Source organism: Lontra canadensis, unplaced genomic scaffold (assembly GCF_010015895.1).
Source record: "Lontra canadensis isolate GAN:19392208 unplaced genomic scaffold, GSC_riverotter_1.0 scaffold2, whole genome shotgun sequence".
Taxonomy (NCBI): Eukaryota; Metazoa; Chordata; class Mammalia; order Carnivora; family Mustelidae; genus Lontra; species Lontra canadensis.
Genome location: NW_022630996.1, coordinates 35,735,817 through 35,756,500, shown reverse-complemented (window position 1 = coordinate 35,756,500; position 20,684 = coordinate 35,735,817). Strand labels below are relative to the sequence as shown.

General features: G+C 40.8%; 1 protein-coding gene across 2 annotated transcripts in view; it reads left to right on the top strand.

Annotated features, from left to right (window-relative positions):
- BMPER (BMP binding endothelial regulator) overlaps positions 1-20,684 on the top strand; it is a 245,416-nt gene that overhangs the window by 64,508 nt on the left and 160,224 nt on the right. For both annotated transcript variants that reach the window (XM_032871821.1, XM_032871814.1), the window contains exon 6: positions 3,585-3,667. In XM_032871821.1, coding sequence (XP_032727712.1) covers positions 3,585-3,667 — 83 coding nt within the window. The remainder of the gene's footprint in view (positions 1-3,584; positions 3,668-20,684) is intronic.

Sequence of the window (20,684 nt, the reverse complement as noted above, 5' to 3'; positions counted from 1 at the left end):
ATTGCAGTATCTTGGCTAGAACGCGCCTTGGTGATGAGGTGACCAGATGTTTTCTGAAAACTGAGAGCTGTGTCCCTAAGTGAATTTAGCTTAGGGTTTTGCTCGTCTCAGTTTTCGATGTGGTGCAATAAGTTGGACCTACTGTCTTTTAAGAGGGCCCCACTGCCTAGCTGACAGCAAAGGGATCTTTCCTTTCCAGTGGCTAGAGTGTTTCCTCTTACTTTTCTGAACAGGATTACAAAGGCCTCCTGCATCTTTTCTTGCCCTTATGTACGAGCCCAGGGATTTTGAGGTGAGAGATTTTTTTTTTTCTGATCCTTTAAGCCCCTGGCCCATGCTCTCAGACAGATGTTCTGAGTTTTGGTTTTACTCTGAGTGCTTTTCCTCACTGGAGGCAGTACTCACAACTAGTACTCATTGCTTTTGAGATTAATCTCCAAAGGGCCATCTGTTCTGCAAAACTTCCTGGAGAATGGCTCAGGTACCATGCTGGGATGCTCTGTGAAGATGAGCCTGGCTCCCTTTGCAGGTGGCTGCTCGCCCTCCCCTGCCCCATGCAGTCTGAGATGCATCTGGACCTAAGTCCCTTCCAGAGAGTCCAGTTTTTTCTCGTCTTTAAATGACAATGAGGACAGTTGCTCTCCACTACCTCTAAGCTTCCTGAGTTCCCTGGACTGTCTTGATTGAGCCAAACTTCCTTTCCACATTGGGATTTCTGTGAAGCTAACAAGATGAGCTTATAGAAAGGCCAAAAACTGTTTGAAAATAGAAGAATTCTTTCCATAATCCAGTTATTTTGTATCTATCAAACAGAGTTGCTTGAGTTCCTTTTGCCTCTGAATGCATTAAATGCTCTGTATTATGGAACCATACTCTTAAATCCTAAAGTGTTGTTATAAAGTTAGATCAGATCTCTCTAGGCTGCACATTAGTATCACCTGAGAAGCTTAGAAAAAAACCAAAAAAACAAATCTCGATGCCCTGGTTACATTTCAGACCAATTCCGTCAGAATCTCTGAGGGCAGAAGCCAGGCCTCCCACTTAATTCCTATACACCGGCAAGCTTGAGATGGATAACAGAGCAAATTTTATATGCCATTTGGATTTAAAAATCATTGTAGCCCCTAAACATGTATTCAGTTGTGTTGAAGAGACTGTTGCTTTATTGGTACAGAGTCAACTCAGTGTGTGCAACATCGTTCCTTACTTATGAGATCGTCATGTTTTTAGGCTTGCCTTTGGAAATGCAGGTATACAAACAACTGAGTGAATTTATTTCAGCAGTTAAGGTATCGTATTTGAGCAATTGATTCTTTCATTTGGCTTTTGGTTGAGTTCCCAGGAAGGAAAGGCTGAATTCTGTGATTGCACACACTGCAGTGCTAAGTCCTCACGACCAAACACGGAGGGAGGAGGCACTGTCTGCAGCTCACACAGGAAGAAAGGAGACCCAGTAAGACCAAGTACATTCCCAAGCAAGGCCTGTGAGGTGGGGTCGGGGTCTGGCGCTTCCCTTTCTTGGCCATCACACTGCACCACCTTCTCCCTCTGCCCCACACGTACACAATGATATTTGTTCTGCTTGGGTCCACAGGCCCTGGGAGACAAATCTTTAAATGTTAGCATGCTAGGGGCACGCACTAGCCCCCCAGTCCCTGCACAGGCTCTGTACCTTCGGTTATGGGGTCAAGAATCAACTCTGCTCCCTCTTTTTAATTTCAAAGGCCAGCCTTTGAGGTGCAAATCAGAAGACTCAGAAGAGCCCAGCCATGTCCAGAATGTATTGTTCTTTGTCTTGGGAGGGATGACTCTGCCAAGTCTAGGTAGGGACAGTTGAAGCAAGCCATGGGGTGTTCTCCTTGGTAATTCAGAAGGACTGGCATCTGTCGTTGATCACAGAATGGTAGTCGGCATAATGACAGACATGTACAGTCTGTGGTCCCTTTCTTCCTGAAACAGATTTCAGGGCATGCTTGCTGGTGTACTCTTTCCTTTAGTCTGACTTTACTCAATAATGGTGGGTTGTGATGCGAACAGTTTACGAAGAATTTTCGTTTAAAATTCCCTTATTCAAATTGTCATATGTAGATTGTTGTGGTTAATCTGTCCGGCAAACTGGATGACAAAACCACTGTGTAAACATATATGAAAGAACTGAAGACCTTTTGTTGGAAGTGTACTTTGGAAAGAGACACCTGGGCACCTGCTGTTACTAACACTGCTAGGATACAGCCTCCAGGAGGGACCCAAGCTTGCTAAGTCTTTCTGTATCTCTGGGAACAGCACTGGTTGATGGCTAGCTCTGGCTGTGGGTATCAAATAGACTTTAAAATCACAGTTGCACTCAGTGATCCAACTTCAGACTCAGGAGCATTAGTTCTATGTTTTTCACTTGAGCAAAGGCCTCCATATCTAGATTTAAAATGAACAGATCCAGCAGCCAGACTAGGTGGTTATGGATAATACTTGTTTCCCCTCATCGGGTACCAAGAGCTTCAGGAGTTTGGTGGATTCTGTTGATGACTGCAGTTGGCAGGACTTAAATACTTACTCTCAGGGGCATGAGTCAATTTCACACAAGAGCCCCTTTGGCTGATTTTTGGCACAACTAGGCTGGTTCCAACACTGCCTACTATGTGTAAAGTGACCTCGGCTGTTCTGGCAAAGCACTCTGTGAGGATGGTCCTGAGGAAAGTGGCTTTGGCCTTAGCCAACAGTCCTTTCATAGCCTGTTTGACACGGGGTGACTGGCCAGCCTGTGTTTTAGGTCATTTGTGGGATTTCTTAAGAATACATCAGTATCCTGAGTGTCTTTCTGAATTAGAGATACCTACTGGGCTTTTCATCTTATTTTTAGCCAAACTTGGTGGCTAACCCTCTTTAATATCACATAGGGTGGACATCTCTTTTCCTGCCTTTCCCCCTCCCTGCCTTGGTACCTGACCCTCTGTGTGATTCAGCTCGTAGGTCAGAGCTGAGTTTGAATCCCAGCTCTGTTACCTGTCAATTGGGTAAGTTACTTCCTCTCTCTGAGCCACATTTCCCTCATCTGTGGAGACCGTGACAAGAGTCCCTGCTTGGTGGGCTCACTGTGAAGATGGAGTGAGATCAGGGGTACAAAGAGCCTGGTAGAGGCTGGACAATTCCTGAACATTCACCAAGTGACAACTCTTCACGTCACTTTCTCAGTAGCTTGATTTCTCTCACTTGGCCTTCTTCTGTTGGCCTCTTCCAGCCCCTCTGGGTTTAGGTGAGGCTGGTCCGGGTGGTCATGGTGAGTCCCTTAGACTCATAGGGCTCGCTGTTGTGCAGTGTTCCCCCTTGGGCTGACCTGGCTTCCACCATCCTATTTGCTTTCTAGCATCTTCGGGTTTCTGGACACAAGTCAACCTTTTGTACTCTTTTTTTTTTTTCTTTTTTTTAAACTATGAAGGAATCTTGTCCTCTGGTTAAAGAGAACACTCTGCTAGGTGGAAATGCAGGTGGGAGGTGGATAAGCAAGACGGATGAGCAGTGGATAGAAGCATAGTGTCAAGCTGAGCAAAAGCTGCTGCCCTAATTCTAAACTTCTCTTCATTTCCCAGGCTGTGTGTTTGAGGGTGTGCAGTACCGAGAAGGCGAGGAATTTCAGCCAGAAGGAAACAAATGTACCAGGTGTTCCTGTGTTGTAAGTACTGCCCTGGATATTCTACGGGTATTCCTTCTGGTGAATCATGGCTGGGATCTACCACGAGCAGCCCTGATTCTCTTTACCATCTCTTCCTCTTCCTCCTGACATGGAATCAAGGAAAAAGCTCATCGCTCTAGGGCAGGTTTCTCAACCTTGTCAGTATTGACGTTCTGGGCTGGGTAGGTTTGTGCTGGGGGCATTGAGAATGGATGTTCCTGTGCATGGTAGGATGTTTAGCATTATCCCTGTCACCACTTATCAGGTGCCAGTAGCACTCCCCCCACCCCTCACTTATGAAAACCAAAAGTGTCTGCAGACGTTGCCACCTGTCTCCTGGAGAACAAGATCATATCTGGTTGAAAAGCACTGGTTTAAAGAGTGAGGGAGAGAAGCTGGTTTCCCTCCATCTGCCTTCTTCTTTGGAAAGTTCTGGATTCTCTTTCCTTTGAGGTAGCCGTTGAGTTCTTCAGTGCAGTCACATGGGAAGCCGAGCAGGGATAAGTACATCAGTATATTCTGTGGGGTGAGAGAACCTGATAATTTGGTCCGGTTCGTCATTTTCACAGGGGGGATGGACAGGAGGAAATGGGCACTAAACTGTAGAGTCAGGGTAGAGTAGGGATTAGTGAGACAATAGACTTGCCTTTCTAAGAATTGTTGACTTGTGAGTCATGTACTAAGGATAGTTTCTGAGTACTTAGGAATGAAAGAAGGAACTTGGTGTGTGCCGTAATTTTAAAGGGATCTTTTTAATTAATGTATTTCAGATTTGGAGATCATTGCTGGTGATGGTGGTAATGGTGATGATGGGGGTCTAGTCTTAATCAGTGCTCCAAGTTACCTACTATAGGGAGTTATACAACCATATATTTTTAAAACTTTTAATCCTTTGTAATGAAGAACATATAGTATGCATATCAGAGTATTAAAAAAAAATACATGGAGAACTCCAGTATCCTAATTTCACTAAAGCAGAATCTGTGGATCATCATGAATCATAACATTTGCCATTTCTCTACATATCTTTTCTAAAATCTTTCCCTTGTTCTACATCACATGTTAAAGTGAACATGACCAAGGATGATAGTTTTTGTATGGGGTAGAAGAAGGAAAGGAAGGAAGGGAGGAAGAGAGAGGAGACATATAAAAGTTATGTAGTGTGAGATGTATAATACCCATAATACTATAATAATATACAAAAATATGAAAGTGATTTCCTGATGAAGATGGACAAGAGTTTGCATATTCAGACTCAACTGTCATGTTTTTCTCCTCTTGCTAATTATGGTTAAATAGCTTTATGTTATTTTTTTACATAAATAAGCCATTAATAATAAGCCCATTTCTTTTTTTATTTCTTCCATATTGGTAAAGTTTTCTGATAATTTTTTAAGTAAACTGGGTAAATTGAAGAAAAAAAAGGCAAATTTCAGTAGGTAAATTTTATTTATTCTATTTTATTGGAAAGATATAATTTATTCATTAGAGAGCAGGAGAGTGAGAAAGAGCATAAGAAGGGGGAGGGGCAGGCAGAGGGAGAGGGAGAAGTAGGCTCCCTACTGAGCAGGGAGTTGGACATGGGGCTTGATCCCAGGACCCTGGAATCATGACCTGAGCCTAAGGCAGACTCTTAACAGACTGAGCAACCCACCCACCCCTCAGTAGGAAATTTTAAATCTGTACCCGCGTGAACTTTCCCATAAAGGTGTGCCAAGATTAGGCAGCTGAGCCTCCTTGGGGAGGAAATTCTGAAGATTGCAAGAGGATGGAAGTCTCCTGCAGTTTTACCAATGACAATCATACACAGTGATCTAATGTCAGGAACTGGAAATGAGTTTAGAAACTATACACACAGGGGTCACAAACTCAAATGTGTGTTCAAGGTATTCAGATTTCCTGTGTTTATAAGCACAAAGCATGTTGAATAAAACAAACCTGGGGCCCAAGTTCAGGCCCTTGGAAGTCCTGCTTTCATTTTCAGTTTAAGAAATGAAAATCCAAAGATGTTACTTGCCTGAGCGTTCCTGCTAGTGAATTTTCTCCAAACCTATATTCTATATCTTTTCTATATTCCTGTATTTTAATCTCCTAATTTCTTAATCCCATATTCTTTCCAGTTCTGTGCACTCACCCTTAGCACATAAGGGACAGTGAATGGCTTTTTCTTAGGTTCCTGATGTCAGTCTCGAAGCTAATAGAATAAGGAGAAGAGAGGAAGGAGCTCTCCCTTGGGGATAGGACATTTGTCCATAGGCTTAGATATGAGGAGAGCCATGAGAGCAGTTTTTCTTTTTGTGAATACAAAAATTTAAGATGTCAGGTTTGGTTTTTTGTAGCTTGTTATTAAAATAATCTGGTTTTTAATATTCTTTCATTTGTCACCTTTTGATGTGGTTCACTAAAAGAAAAAAAGATAATGTCTTGGCATCAAACAGTCCTGTTTTGAGAGTGGTAACCATAGATGTTTGCTTTAGAGGTAATATGGCAAACGCACAACCCGCCAGCCCTGGGACCAAGAGGCCCAGAGTTGGCTGCCGAGCAGCAGGCTTGGAGGCTTTGGCGTGGAAGGTGCGAGGGGGAATGAGCTGTCATCTTGCTGATCGAGGGGGCAAAACTGGACACATGCTTTGGACAGGACCAGTATGAGGCTAAATGCTAGGGAGGCTCTAGGAAGAGGTGTGGGGCATAGATTTCTCTGTAAGAAAAAGAAGACTGGGTATAATAATCTATGTGCTTTGGTAAAAAGGAAAGCGATACTATCCTGTGAGAGATCTGAACACATGTATGCATTTGAGCATGTATGTGGTATCAGTGTGCGCATGTATTCGCATGTGTATGTGTCTGTGTCTGTGAGTGTGTATATCTACATAAACATACAAGTCTATATAATCATGCCTACAAATAGAAATACAAACCCACACATGTCCGTGAAACAGACCCTGAGACAAGGATTTGCAAGTAATTCGTTTCTGTGGGAGAGACACAGGACGCTGGCTGAGGAGTGTGGTGATGACATGAGGAGGGGAGGCAGTCACTGGAGGGGATGTCACCAAACAAATACCAGTGTGCTTGGCCAGAGTGCATTCCTGCTGGGCAAACTGGAAACCAGTGTGAGATTTGTGCCTCAGAATTTCCTGCCTGAGAGGACAGGGAGAGAAGATATATTTACAGTAACTTCCATCTGCTTGAGAGCAGGGTTGATCGGGTACCATTCTGAGGCTGCCACTCAGGGGACGAAGTGACCTCTAGCCCAAGAGGAAGAAACATAGGTGTGGGCAGCTGGAAGTCTGGCGTGTGCGCTCGTGTGCTAAGTGTGGGAGGGTGGCGGTGGGGCAGCAACAGTCAGCTACGGCATAGTTATTCATGTGTGTATACGGTACACAGACACACACAAACTATACTTTTATTTTTTTAAGAGACAGAGTGTGCCCATGTGAGCTGGGAGGGACAGAGGGATGGGGAGAACGGCGAATCTTAAGCAGGCTCCATGCCCAGTGTGTAGCCAGATGAGGGGCTTGATCTCATGACCCTGAGATCATGGCCTGAGCCAAAATCAAGAGTTGGACACTTAACTGACTGAGCTGCCCAGGTGCCCCCAACACATGAATGTATTTCTATCTCTGAATATGTTTGTGTATATGTGTGATAGGTATAGATTCATATGCACTGGAAGGTAGAACACTGGAGCACCTGTCTTTTCCTTTGCTCCTACTGCTGCCTGGTCCAGAATTCCTTTCTTTTCCTTCTTCACCTGGTGAGTGTTTGAGATCTCAGAGTGGTTATCACCATCATTTGCAACTCGTTGACTGCATTGTTTCCCAGATGATGGGAGCAACGTTTTCTCATTTGTGTTCCTGAGGCTCAGGGCTCTCACTGGCTAGCTCGCCTGCCCTCTTTTGCTCCCTCCTTCTCTCACACACGCACACACACACATACACTTCCAGGTCGCAGACTGTAGCGTGATTACTGGTTTATCTTCCTTTAGTCTGTATTAGACCATGTGCTCCATCAGGAGAGAGCCACGTCTCCTAGGGCACATCTTTCTAACCTTGGTACGTAGTGCATTCTTTTATATTGCTGTCTTGTGACATTACAACCCAGTGATCTCTTCTTTTCCAGTGACAGTTCTGCCCTTTTGAGCTGGCAACCCCTTCTTGCCTGGGAGAATGGTTATTGTATGTAGAAATCCCATTCTCATTAGATTTCTGTTCACCTGGGAGACACCCTAAAGAGTCATGTACACACAAAACATCCCTACTGTATGTTAAGTCTTCTCTGATGGATGACTTGCCAACTCTCTGGGGTGTTCCTTGCTCTCGAATAAATATTGCATGTACCATGTGGCTTATATTTTATATCTGACCCTTTTAGTTACACCCCCCAAATTTGTGAAAATTGGTCTACCCATGTTTTTGTGATGTGGTGACAGGGGCAGACCACCAGAAAGACATTTCATCTTCTTGAGATGGATTCCTTAGATAATGAAACAAATGCCTTATGCATGATTTTACATCCTTGATTTAGGTCAGGACAGTATATATGGCATTCCAGACAGTTGAGAACATGCTAACATTTGAAGATATCTGGAGAGGATTTCACAACCTCTTGCTCTTACTCATTCCAGAAACAGAGCATCTAACATTTTTAGGTGTGAATATCATCATGACTCACACAGAAAATGCAGTGCTTTCTTATCACTTATTAAACTATATAATCCCCATCTACCCATTGCATGAATAAGAGAGCCAAGAGAATTACTTCTCCAGAGTCCCAATACTAATGGGGGCGGGGGTGAAAACTCGAGTTCCTTTGGCTGTTCCATACAGTTGGCTGAGTCATACGGGAGTGCATTCCTTATGGCATATGTTCAGTGTGAATAAGTCCTACATTCATTTTTAAATGGAAAGAAGATGATTCTTTCCTAATACAGAGGCAAAGAATTATTTATAAAGTATACCAAGCATTGGTTAGAGCACACATCTGTTTCTTTTTGGTTTAAGCATGAGCTTTTACTGCCTGCCTAACTGGACAGCACACTGTTCTGTATGCCTTTGTTCAGTCAAATTTTCAGGGAGCAGGATGGTGGCAGTTGGCACAGACATTTCTGTAAAATCCGATGTCTACAGACTTGTAAGACTAAAGACCAAGGGCCAATGAGAGATGTTTGTGTTCTCTCTTACCAAACTATTTTAAGAACCCTATGGGCTCAGTGTTCTTGGAAATTCCTTACTGAAGGGAGTAAAGCCTGCAGAGTTTGTAGGATACTCTTAAAAGAGTGGCAAGTCCTCAGTCTGCAAAACCAGCCAAATTAACTGGCCAAGATCAATTACTTTTGCTGACAAAGGCATATTAAGTTCAGAGGATTTTTACTAATAAACATGGGTTGTTAATGGGCTGTCTGTGATGAAGGAGCTGTACTTTACTGGCTCTTAGAAGCCATGAAGTCCATAAACACCTTTGCTCTCACTTACACTTTAGATACTGCGAAGTGCTGTCTCCCAGGGAAAGTGAAACTCCTTGGAAGGTTATTTGAAGAGAACAAAGCAAATGGAGATCTTCATGGTTTCTGCTCCTCTTAAACCAAATTCCTTAAGATGGTCTGTATAGCCTGGCATGATCTGACCTCTGCCAAGCTCTCTGGCCTCATCATTGGCCTCCCATGTTCTCTCTGCTTTGGTCTCTGGGCAGATCCTCAGAGTTCTTACTACAAAGTATGGACTCAACGGCCGTGTTGGTCTCATGTGAGAGATTGTTGGAAATGCAGAATCCCAGGCCCTATCCCATACCTATTGAATTGAAATCTGAAGTTTAATAAGAGCCCAGGAGTATTTACTTGCCAGGTAAAGTTTGAGTGGCACTGGCCTACTATCTCATTGCCTTTACCTGGGCTGTCTTTTCTTCTCTCCTTTCCTCTCTGTATCATCCCACATACCCAGCTAATACCCACTCATCCCACATTTGGAAGTCTAAACATTCCTTCTTTAGGGAAGCTTGATCTGATTCTCCAGATGAGATCAGGTCATGTTGCTAAATCTTTTAGAGCAGCCTGTACTTTACTTCCCAAACATTTGAAGTGATTTATAATTAGATTTTTTATACGTGATGATTTTATCTAACTCCATGAGGGTACAATGGTTTGTATCCTTACAGCTTGATATGTAATGGGCATGCACAATAATTGCTGAATTCATGAACAAATGACTCCTAACTTTGCTTTTCCTTTCTTTCCCCATTGCCTCTTTCCCCCCTCTGCTACTTCGGTTTCCCCCTGCACATTTAGTTTTTGCAAGTTCAGCAGGGAATAGAGAGATGCACATCATGGTAGATGAGCTCAGAAAGGAAGATGGATTGATGTTCAGCTGCTGTAACACTTATAATAAAGTGCTTTGTATGGAATGCGGATGACTTCCCTGGAGATGTCTTCTTTGGAAAGTGCTCCTAAAACCTCAAAGATTCCTACTACTCATGGCACAGGAAAATGCAGTGGCAGGAAGTACTTGCCAATGTTCAGGGCAGAGCTTTGGAAAGAGTGATTCTGTACACTGAGAGTTGAACCTGCTCTGAAGTAAGGGGGAGACGTGCCCAACCTCTCCCTGTTCCAGTGTGTTCATCTTCTGATTTCAGTTCCCTATGATAGGAAGCAGTGGGACATCTCCTCATCTCTGTGGTCACGTGATGCCACGGCAATCCAAATCCCATATTCCCAACCACACCGCTGCTCCTCTTGCGTGGAGACTTGGGACCCTCCGTGCTTGAACCGTCTCACAGGGCCTCTCTGACTTGTAACACATGCAATTTGGCACATTTTAGATCCAGGCTGTCATTACATCTTTCTTGTCCACAGGGAGAAATTTGGCTACATCTGGGCAATAAATTGGAGAATTGAGCAATTATCAAGTGAATTGGATTAATGTGGGCAGTTTATCTAAATGGTGTGGACTCTAAGCCCCCTCACAATAGTTTTCAAAAGTAATCTGAAATATTGGTGTAATTGCTGCAGTGTTCTTTTTTGTACTGTGGTTGTACAGTTACCTTGAGGACAAAAAGTTCTTGGTTTTGAACAGTCGTTGAAAAAAGGGGTCTTTTCTTTAGGGTCTGGATAGAACTCGACCTCTGGGAGGGGATTCCAACTTGCTTAGAAAAGTGGCTGGTGCTATGCTTGGCTTTGCCTAGACCAGGAAGTTCTGAATCTTGGTGTTTTATGTTTGAATGAATCTGAGCAGTTGTGATCTGTCAGCTGACTTGTATTGAAAGGTCTATTGTAATGTCATTCTCTTTATATTGAATCCATAAATGTACAAGTATTGTTATGGGAGTGTCAAATTCTTGCTTCTTTAAAGTATCACCAAAATGACCTGTTTATAAAGCAAAACCAAGTGTATTGCTTACTGTGTTTATTGATCATTACCTTGACAGAGCCTTAAAATTATGTCTTAGAAGGAAGGCAAAGATGAGATATGTATGAGATTTGGGGGGCATCTAGTTTAAGGTGGGTTTCACTGTAAGTTTTTCACTTGATTTGGTTTGGTGCACTGATATACTAGCATGATATACTAGTCTAGAATTGGTAAGAACAGTAAGGCAGGGGCTCCAAGGCATGTCTTAAAGAGTTCATGAGCCTAGATGAGTTGTCTATGTTACTAGTTGAGTACTTTCAATGAGTTCCTGAAACCAACAGGAAGCTCAGTTTTTTTGTTGTTAAAAAGACTGGGAATAACTGGGAATAATATTGTATATTTTAAATCCTATTTTGGCCCTGCCTCATGTGTTTCCAGTCTAAATACTGGATTTTAATCCCTACTATGTCTTTATTTTTTGGTAGTTTCTAAGCTTTCTTATGCTTATTTCTTTATATAATTTATAACGGAAGCAGCCTAGAAAGTTATTTTTCTGTGTAGGGAGACACCATCTTGAAAATGAGCCCAATGGGGAAAATAGTTGGAAAGGAAATTTCTTGTATGACATTTGAACATTCATAGGAAAACACATAGTTTGAAAAGAGATCAGTGAACGATTTATTTGCAGAGTAATTATTGTTAAAAATAGCTGCTTTTATTGTGTATGCTCTGTGCCAGATACATATAATGATTTAATGTTAATTTTCAAAATTGTTCCGCAATCTAGGGAGGCATTAGCCCCCTTTTTTGATGAAGAAATTGAGATTCTGAGAAGTTTAATAGCTTGCCTAAGACCAAAGAGCTAATAAGAATTGAAATCTTGAACTGCTTGATTATAAAGCCACATGTCATTTCTCTCCCATCTACCCTCCCTCCTCTGGACCAACCAGTATAATTTCCAGATATTATGTATGATTGTAGACATTTGGAAGTGGGAAATGGCACTTGAATCTATGGAGTGAAGAGCAACCAGACTTTTTGAGGGGAAATAATGGTGAGTTGAGCATTTACAAAGAACCCAGTTTTGGTACAAGAGGTACAAACACAATAAAAGTGTGAATTACACTTCCTGTCTCAGAAGCTCACAAGTTTAAGCAAGTTTAAACTCATACCAGATTTCAGCCTTGGGTGTTCAGGCTAAGGATTTGTCACTGTGATGCCAGAGTGGATGAAGAACATGTATCTGTTACCCTCACATCAGTTGGAGAATAGAGACGCTATGATCTATGGTGCATCTACTTGTCAAGAACTTATGAATACACAAAGAAAATGTGAGAGTTGTTGGGACAGAGCCATTCTCACTGCTTCTGCTTCCAAAGATGGATAGAAATAAATGTTTATCCAATGGGGCCCGTCTATCCCCTGCAGTAGTCACCAACAGAGTCGAAGCAGGAATTTGGGATAGCCCTCTTCGGAGATTATATAGGGGAGTTGGATTCAAGTGGACAAGAGGTTCAGTGGTTCTGTGAGTGGAAATTCATCCTCCTGGTAGAACGAAGCATGTGTATAATTGTTTTTGAGTAATTGCTTTCTACTGTCCATCTAAGAAACAAATGCATTTGCATAATCAAGCGGAGTTTGGAATAGAGATTGAGAGCTGGTAGGAAAATGAGCTCAGTTGGTTAAATCTCCTCCCATTTATCCTTGCAAAGATCATTCCTTTAATTTTTCCTTTACGTTTTATTCTCTTTAAGTTGTGTCACCTGATGAGCTGTTTTTATCTCTGAAAAAAACCCAGGAGAGAAATTGATTTTACTAAATGCTGAAGAATTTCCCAACTATTTAGCCATTCCTCCTTTCATCTTTCCATCCATCATTTGTCTCTACAGCCAGTCAATCATTATTCATTTAATTGATTGTCTGCTATGTGTTAGACACTATATTAGGCACTGAGTGCTCAAAGATGAAGGGGATTTCACTTTTTATCTCCAGACAATTAGAGTCTATTGACTTGGGTGTATTAAAAATAAACCCCAACTCAGTCCATCATGCAGCACTTTTTTGTGTGCAAAGTATCAAATTATATTATATGATAATATGTGCTAACTATAAGATGGATGATAATTATATAAATTCCAGATGGACTGAAAAATAGAAATAATGGTACAATTCAAAGATAACCATTGTTAATATGATTTTATATATTTCCTTACAACCTTTTTTCTCCATATCTACATATAGTTATATAATTAGGTAGGATCATATCCTATACACTGTTTTACATGTTGGTTATTTTCATTTATCGCCATATTGTGAATATATCTCCATTCCATTAAAAAAGTCATTGAAAATTGAAAAATATTTTTAACAGCTACATAGTATTCCATCAGTATACCATGATTTATTTAGTCTTTTTTTTTTTGGTGTTAAAAAACTAACACTGTTTTCAGTTTTCACTGATACGAGGGACATAACAAATATCTTTGAGAATTAATCTTTCTTTGTTTCTCTGATTGTTTTCTTAGGCTAAATTCATAGAGGTATAATTAGTGGGTCAGGGATACAAACACTGCTGTGTGTGTGTGTTGCTAAAATATCTCATGTAAGAGATGTCCTGATTTCCACTTCAGTCTGTAGCCCATAGGTGTATATATTCCTGCACCAAAACTGTTTTCCCACTTCAGAACCTTGTTTTCATTGGCATTTGACTTCTGGAACTGAACATTTTTTTTAATATATCAATAGTCGATTGTGTTTATTCTGTAACTTACGTTTTTATTTCTCATTTTTCTATTGAGTGGTTCAAGTTTTTTTGAAGTTTATGTCTGTATGAAGGATATTCATCTTCTCCTACTTACATTAAGGTGCATTTTTAAAAACACTGAGAAAAATGCTGTGTGTGTAATTTGACCTGAGTCTGTATGTTGATTGTTGGATAATGGCAGAGTTTGCTCAAATCCTGTGTGTTCTTCCAATCTTTTCTCTTCAAATCTTGATCCAAACATATTAATAAAGAGAAAAGTGAGTCAACATTGTTAGCTCCCAACCTTAATTAATCCAAGACTTTTCTTGATTTCAGCTCCTCTCTTTCCATCTCTGACCTCTTCATTTTGAGATAGTGATCTTCTGTACCTGTTCCCAGACTGAAGTGAAGTTATTCTTTGGTTTCCTACAGTGTCTCCTCCCTACCCCATGGCTCTGCAGCTTCCCACCTCTCTGTCTTCTTACAGTTTTCTTTTTCTCTCTTGGCTCAGAGTGAGAAAGATCCCTCCTGCTTTCCAGGCCTGTTCTTCCATGGGAGCTCTTGTTCCCATCCTTTCCTACCATCCCTCCTTCTGTGTTTTAGATTTTGTTTTCTTGTGGACAGGCATAAAGTGCCTTACACCTTTGAGTGCAGTGTCTTGCACATAGGAAACAGTACATATTTGACTAAACGTATGGTCTTATAATTTTTGATTTGAGTATCCATGTTCTTGAAAATGACTTATATGATCTAGAACCTTCTACCTTCCTACTTGGGATTTTGTTTCAATCTTGAAGGCAGTAAGCTATATATTCACTTTTTTCTTTCAGTAAGCATAGTGACATGAAGGGTTTGTAATAAACCTATAGGGGAAAGAGAAGCAATCTAAAGCATTAAAAAAAAAACAACTGGCGAGGAGACATCTGAGTGTGAAGAGGTAGGGGTGGTGGTGGGCTGAGCTCTGAGTCCTCAGCCTCATGGGAGGGCAAGTGGCAGAAAGTTATCTCCCTGTGGTGTGTGAGGATAGGAAAGGAAACATACGTTAACAAGAGTGAAAAGAATATCCCCTTTGGTCAACAAAATAGAATAAAATATTAGTGTTGTGATACTCTAGACTATTTCCAGACACTTTTGATCTTTTCTCCATTATGAGAACTTAATTTTTCTTTTTTTAATTGATACTAGGGTCTTGCTCCTCTCTTTGTTTGTTTCCATGTTCCTGCTTTATGGCTCCTCCTCCCCTCCCTTTGCTCTACCACATCTTTTTCGTTCCCTCCTGCTTCCATTTTCCCTGTCATTTCCAGTTCCCCTGAAGCTGTCCTCCTTTTATTCTCATCAGTATTTCAGCATGATAGATAGCCTGTTTCAGTAAAGTAGCATAATTCACGTTCATTGCCATCTTGGTCTCTCCTTGAATAACCGTCCCAGAGTTCTGTGTGCACTAGATATTCTGGAATTATCTTTTGAATGAGTTGATTACCCATTTTGGCACCTTTTAAATGTCATTCAAATGTTCCATTTGGAGGGTGGCCGTGCTTTTGTGGTCTTGTGAATGGCTTCAATTACCACCATTCCCTTTGAGTGGACTTTTAAATGGTACCACTTGTTTAATGTAAGCAATAATGTGTTTGGATCGCAGGGAGCCACCGTGCTCCCAAACATTGGGGGGATACCAGACCACAGACACACACATATTTCCCCTAAACACATCCAACATTGTCTTCTAAAGCCCATCTCTGAAGCTGCACTGAGTCAGTGCAGTGAATCATCCCTTGTAAACTACCTAAATTCTTACTGTGGTTTAGAAGGGCCAGCTTGAAATATTGAGCAGATTTTGCTATTTGGAAGGGGGACAGGCCTCCAGGATCTGGATGAACCTTCTGTGCATGGAGCACCATGAAATGTATAAACAACCCAGAGTTATATCCAGTGTCAAACATTATCTATCACATAATTCTATGCACTGCTGTTTTGCCTCGTGCCTCTTCTGTTCTCTGTGATATACATCAGAATCAGACAACGTGATTGTGATTAACAATATTCTGTTCCAGATGTCCTATGTGGGGACTTTTTAAACCTCTGAGTATTGCTGGAGTTAAAAACAAGGAAAAACTGCTACTCAGAACGAACAGAAAGAAAGGTCATAGCTTGTCCATGACATTTTCTTTAGTGAGAAGAAAAAGGTACCTGTTTCATTTTTGGTGTGATTAATATAAATTTGTAATGTAGTCAAACACCAATAAAAGCAGTTACCCATTGTACGGCAGTATACTTTGGTTATATTTTAAGAATGAAAATTCAGTAATAGAAAAGCTACTTTTTAATTTCAAAATGAGTATGAAAAACTACTCTCACCACATCATTCATACTGATACACATCTTACTTTTTTCATGCTTAAATCTGACAAAATAAGTTTTAATATACTTTCACATTTTGGTTGTCGGGCTATGTTGACTTTAGGGTTCTTTTCCCTCACCAATCTGAATTTATGAATGTGATTGGTAGATGACAGGAGTGACAGTTCTTGACATTGGTGGAAAATGTGTTTCTTTTCAGTTTCAAGTTCAAGCAAAGGAGAGGGAGAGTACTCTTGAGAATTTTTGGTTTTGTTATTAGGTTTTCAGCATCCATAATATTCATAGGCAACGGACACAGCTGTCTTTAATAACTAAGCACACTAACTGAAAGAACAGAACGCACGCCAGAAAAACATCAGGCTGTAAGGGTTTTTTCCAATGCAAAAATTTTCATATATTGAAACAAGATTTCATTTATAACCAAACTGGATGTTTACTCTGAATTTCTATCAGTTAAGTAAAGGCATTTGACCAAGTGCTAGGAAAAGTGCAATGAAGTTTTTGGTATTTTTAAAAGTTTTGCCTTTGCTACTATATTGCTCTGGATGGTTTTAGAGCCTGCAGATGTGTTCTGTCTCCCTCAGGGGGCATTGTTGTGGGCAAAGGTCACTGGCCAGGCTGAGGAGAACTGGAGTCCTGTCCTGCTTCTGTCACTGGCCAGTTTTGTGACCCAGAGCCTTCCCACTAACCTCTATGAGACTCAGTTTCCTCATAAGTAAAACAAGGGCTTGTTAGAACCTTCTCAGTTCTAGAATTTCCTGACTCAGAAAACCTCATAATTTTCCCAGGAAGCACGTTATTTGACATACTCTAAATACAGGTATATAGGATTATTTTTTAATAATAATAATAATTATTATTATTTTTATTATTTTTTAAAATAATAGGTCCTTAGGATTTTTTTTAAAAAAATGCATTAATTTTTAAATTATTCAGAGTTAAATTTGCTCTCTTTGTTATACATATCCATGAGTTTTGACAAATGCAGTCATATATATTTTAAATAGTTAATATTATTATAAATTATATTCAGAGATGCAAAAAAACCTACCTATCATTGTAGCTATACCACAAATTATATTAAAAAACTAGGAAGATAATCTAGTTTTGACTCTTCAGTCATAAAGCTTCTCTGAAATATCAAAACATGTCTGGTGCCTCCAATAAGTCTTGAGTGAGGAGGAAGAGGCTCTCATCCATTTTGGATCTCATGAAGGTCTTCATTCATGAAATGTATTCATGGGTTTTGTTTGCATAACAACATAATGATTAGAAATAGAGGAAGCTTTTCTTTTTCCCCCCAAGATAACGGGTAAGACAGTATAACAGGATGGTAGTGAGAGCCAGGAATAGAATAGAACTCCAGCAGCTGGATTCTGTCACTTCTGTTGCTGAATATGTAGGTTGTAGCTTATTATATGGCCTTAGATTCCTTGCTCAGAGATGGAAAGGCATTTCAGTGGCTTCAACATGTTTCCACATTAGTGTAAAACCAAGTAGTATGAGATTGAGGGTTTTCTGGTAGAGTTTTGAGGTTCTCTCTAAGGAGAGTTCCTTGGCCTCTTCAGCTGTGTTCATTCCTGGAGACCTGTGCAGATATTAAGTGTTGCTCCTTCCCCATGTTAACTCTTGTTTTTTCCCTCATCCTGGGTATTGTCCAAACGTTGGTACAGAAGACGCTCGAGTTTAACACAGGGTGTGGGGTAGCCATGACCATAGTATTAATAGAGCCAGGGATTAACAAGTAAATTCTGGATATTCCACCCAGGATCTGGCCAATGGGCTCTGGTGGGAGGACATAGTATTTGGAGTCACTGGGGGTAGGGATTTAATTCAGCTCTGCTCCTCTAGCAAATGAATATACCCCTGAGCCTCACTTTCTTCATTCATAAAATAAGGGATCACTTCTTGGCAAAAATTATCCAGGAACATTATGTTTTCTTCCTCCATCTAAATATGGTTGCCATAGCAAATAGGACCTACAAAGCTATTCCATGCTGAAAGAGTTTTACACAAAATGAAAAGATAAGGATCTCTTGCTTCTTGTTGTAGAGATAAAATCAAAGATTTCAAAGAAAATTTAGGGCTTTGGACCCCCACCCCATGTTTTTTTTCTTATTTAAATAAAAGAAGTCCCAGATGGCTGTGAGGATTTCATGGGATAGTCCATACAAAGTGTCCTGCCTAGTTACAGCACTTAGTAGATGCCTTCCCTTTCTTGCAGGGCTGAAGAAGTTTTAGTTATAGTCCTTTCAGTGGTAAGCTGTTTGAATTTAGGACTTTCATTTATATATCAAACCTAAATATTTTAAACCAGAATTTCCTGTACTGGTTTCCTGAGAAGAAACCGACCAGATAGCTTCTTGGTGTCTGATTATTGCCTCCTACACAAGGTGGCATGAACAAGCTGCCTCTTTGCCTTGAAATGCCAGTGCCTCTCTTTTTGCTCACAGAGAGACAGTATTCTATACTCTAAGTCATTCTTTCTCTTCATTTAAGCAGCTGCTCTGTCTCCTTAGTTACGTTGGGAATTTCTAAGCACTATTCTAGCAGTATTCTAACCCAGCTCTGTTCAGTGAAAATAGGAAGTGAGCCACACTTGCAATTTTTAATTTTCTAGTAGACACATTGAAAGAAATAAGAAACGGGTGAAATAATTTTAATAATACACTGTATTTAACCCATGTATACCAAATATTATCATTTCAATATATAAGCATTATAAAAATCTTAATGGAACACTTTACATTCTTTTTTTCTTTTTTCATACTACATTTTCAACTTCTGGCATGTATTTCATACTTATTTCAGACTAGCCGCATTTCAAGTACTCAGTAGCCCTGTGGGGAGTGGCTACCGTATTGGACAGCACAGGTATAACCAATGCTGAAAGGTACAGAAGAAGCAGATCCCACATTCACACTCGACAGGACCTTCCCTCCTGCCCAATACCATTACATGTCATACTGATATTCCATTTGCTGTCTGCATGGTTGATATTGTGCCAAGAAACCAGGATGAAGTAAACATGGAAGTTAGTTATCAGCTAGAATAATCCTTTCTAAAGGTTTGCCCCCTTCTGCTCTGCGTCCTCTATCGGTATCATTTCTTCTTCAGGGTTAAAGCTAAAGTTCCACCCACAACCGTATCTTCCAGTGCTCCCCCCTTATAATACACCTTTCCAGACACACTAGGCTTCTTGCAATTCCTCAGACATGTCAGGCACTCTCATCTCAGGTCTTTTGTATTTGTGGACCCCTCTAATGTTCTTTCCCAGATGTCCAGGTCTGGCTCCTTCATCTTCTTCAAGGATTTGCTTGAAAGGCACCTTCTTAGTGAGCTCTTTCCTCGCCAATACCATTTAAATGGTGACCCTACTTTGCTACCAACTATCTTTGTCATCTGACACTCCTTATCAAATAGATCTTATCTATTTTTTCCTGTAGCTTTTTTACTGCTATCTGATAAGCTTGGTTTTTTTCCTCTATGATTCCCTTTCTCCCTCTGCCCTGGTAGAATATAAGCCCCGTGAGGGCAGAGCCACTGTTCATTCATCACTGTATTCCTACTACCTAAATTAGAGCTTAGCACATAGTAGGAATTCAACAAGTATTTGCTGAATGGATAAATGGATGAACAATACCAAACCTTTAATATTTCTAGGAATGCAGAATTCCAATCATAGTATTTACCAACAGTTGATTAAAATTTGTGAAAGTTCTGAATACCACCCTGACCAAGATAAGTAGCTTAATTTGGAAGATACAATCAAATCATTTATGCGTTAGCTTTTTTCTGGTTTGGAAGGCCCACTAACAGACCTTTATGTTGTTGTCCAGCTCAGCTAGACCCCTGTGGGACTCTGGTCAGTGCCCTCAAACAGACACTGCTCAGTTTTAAATGGTAACTTGTTGGAATGTCGGAGCAGATTCAAATTCAAATTCAAGCAAAGTTCTCGAATGCTTTTCCTTCTTTGGAAGTAGATACTTAGGAATTCTCAAAATTTAGGAACTCTCAACTTGAATATTTAATGGGAGCACATTGGATTCCAGCCTCTATCTTTATAAATCTTCAAACAAATCTTTCCCATTCAGTTTCAGCACAGTGCTTGAGAACGTTGTGAGCATGTGTATGGGGTCAAGGCTGAATGGTAAAAAGGGCTGTTGTTGGCCGGATTCATGTGGGGAGCAGCGCTAACCATGGGCTTGTGCAGCCAAACAGTGTGATGTGATCCTCTGGCTGCTGAGAGCCCGCCAGACGCCCGAGTCTGGTGCAGCGGCTTCCTGGCTCTTCAGAGGAAAAGCCAGTCTAATTTCGAAGCCAAAAAAACTTTCTTTTGTCTTTTTTGTTTTTTCCCCAAGAAGGTGAAGTTTTGAAGGCCTCAGCAGGAGGGAAGTCTTTGGTGTCAGAGAGGCTCTCAGGATTTTCTAACTTGTAGTGTGGAGATTAGCAAGGAGCTCTCAGTATCTCTTTCCTTTCTCTCTGTCTGCTCTCAGTCCCTGAACATAAAATTGGCAATGACCATAAATATATTTCACACTAAGTCATTCTTTCTAGCGATGGAGCAGCCTCTTAC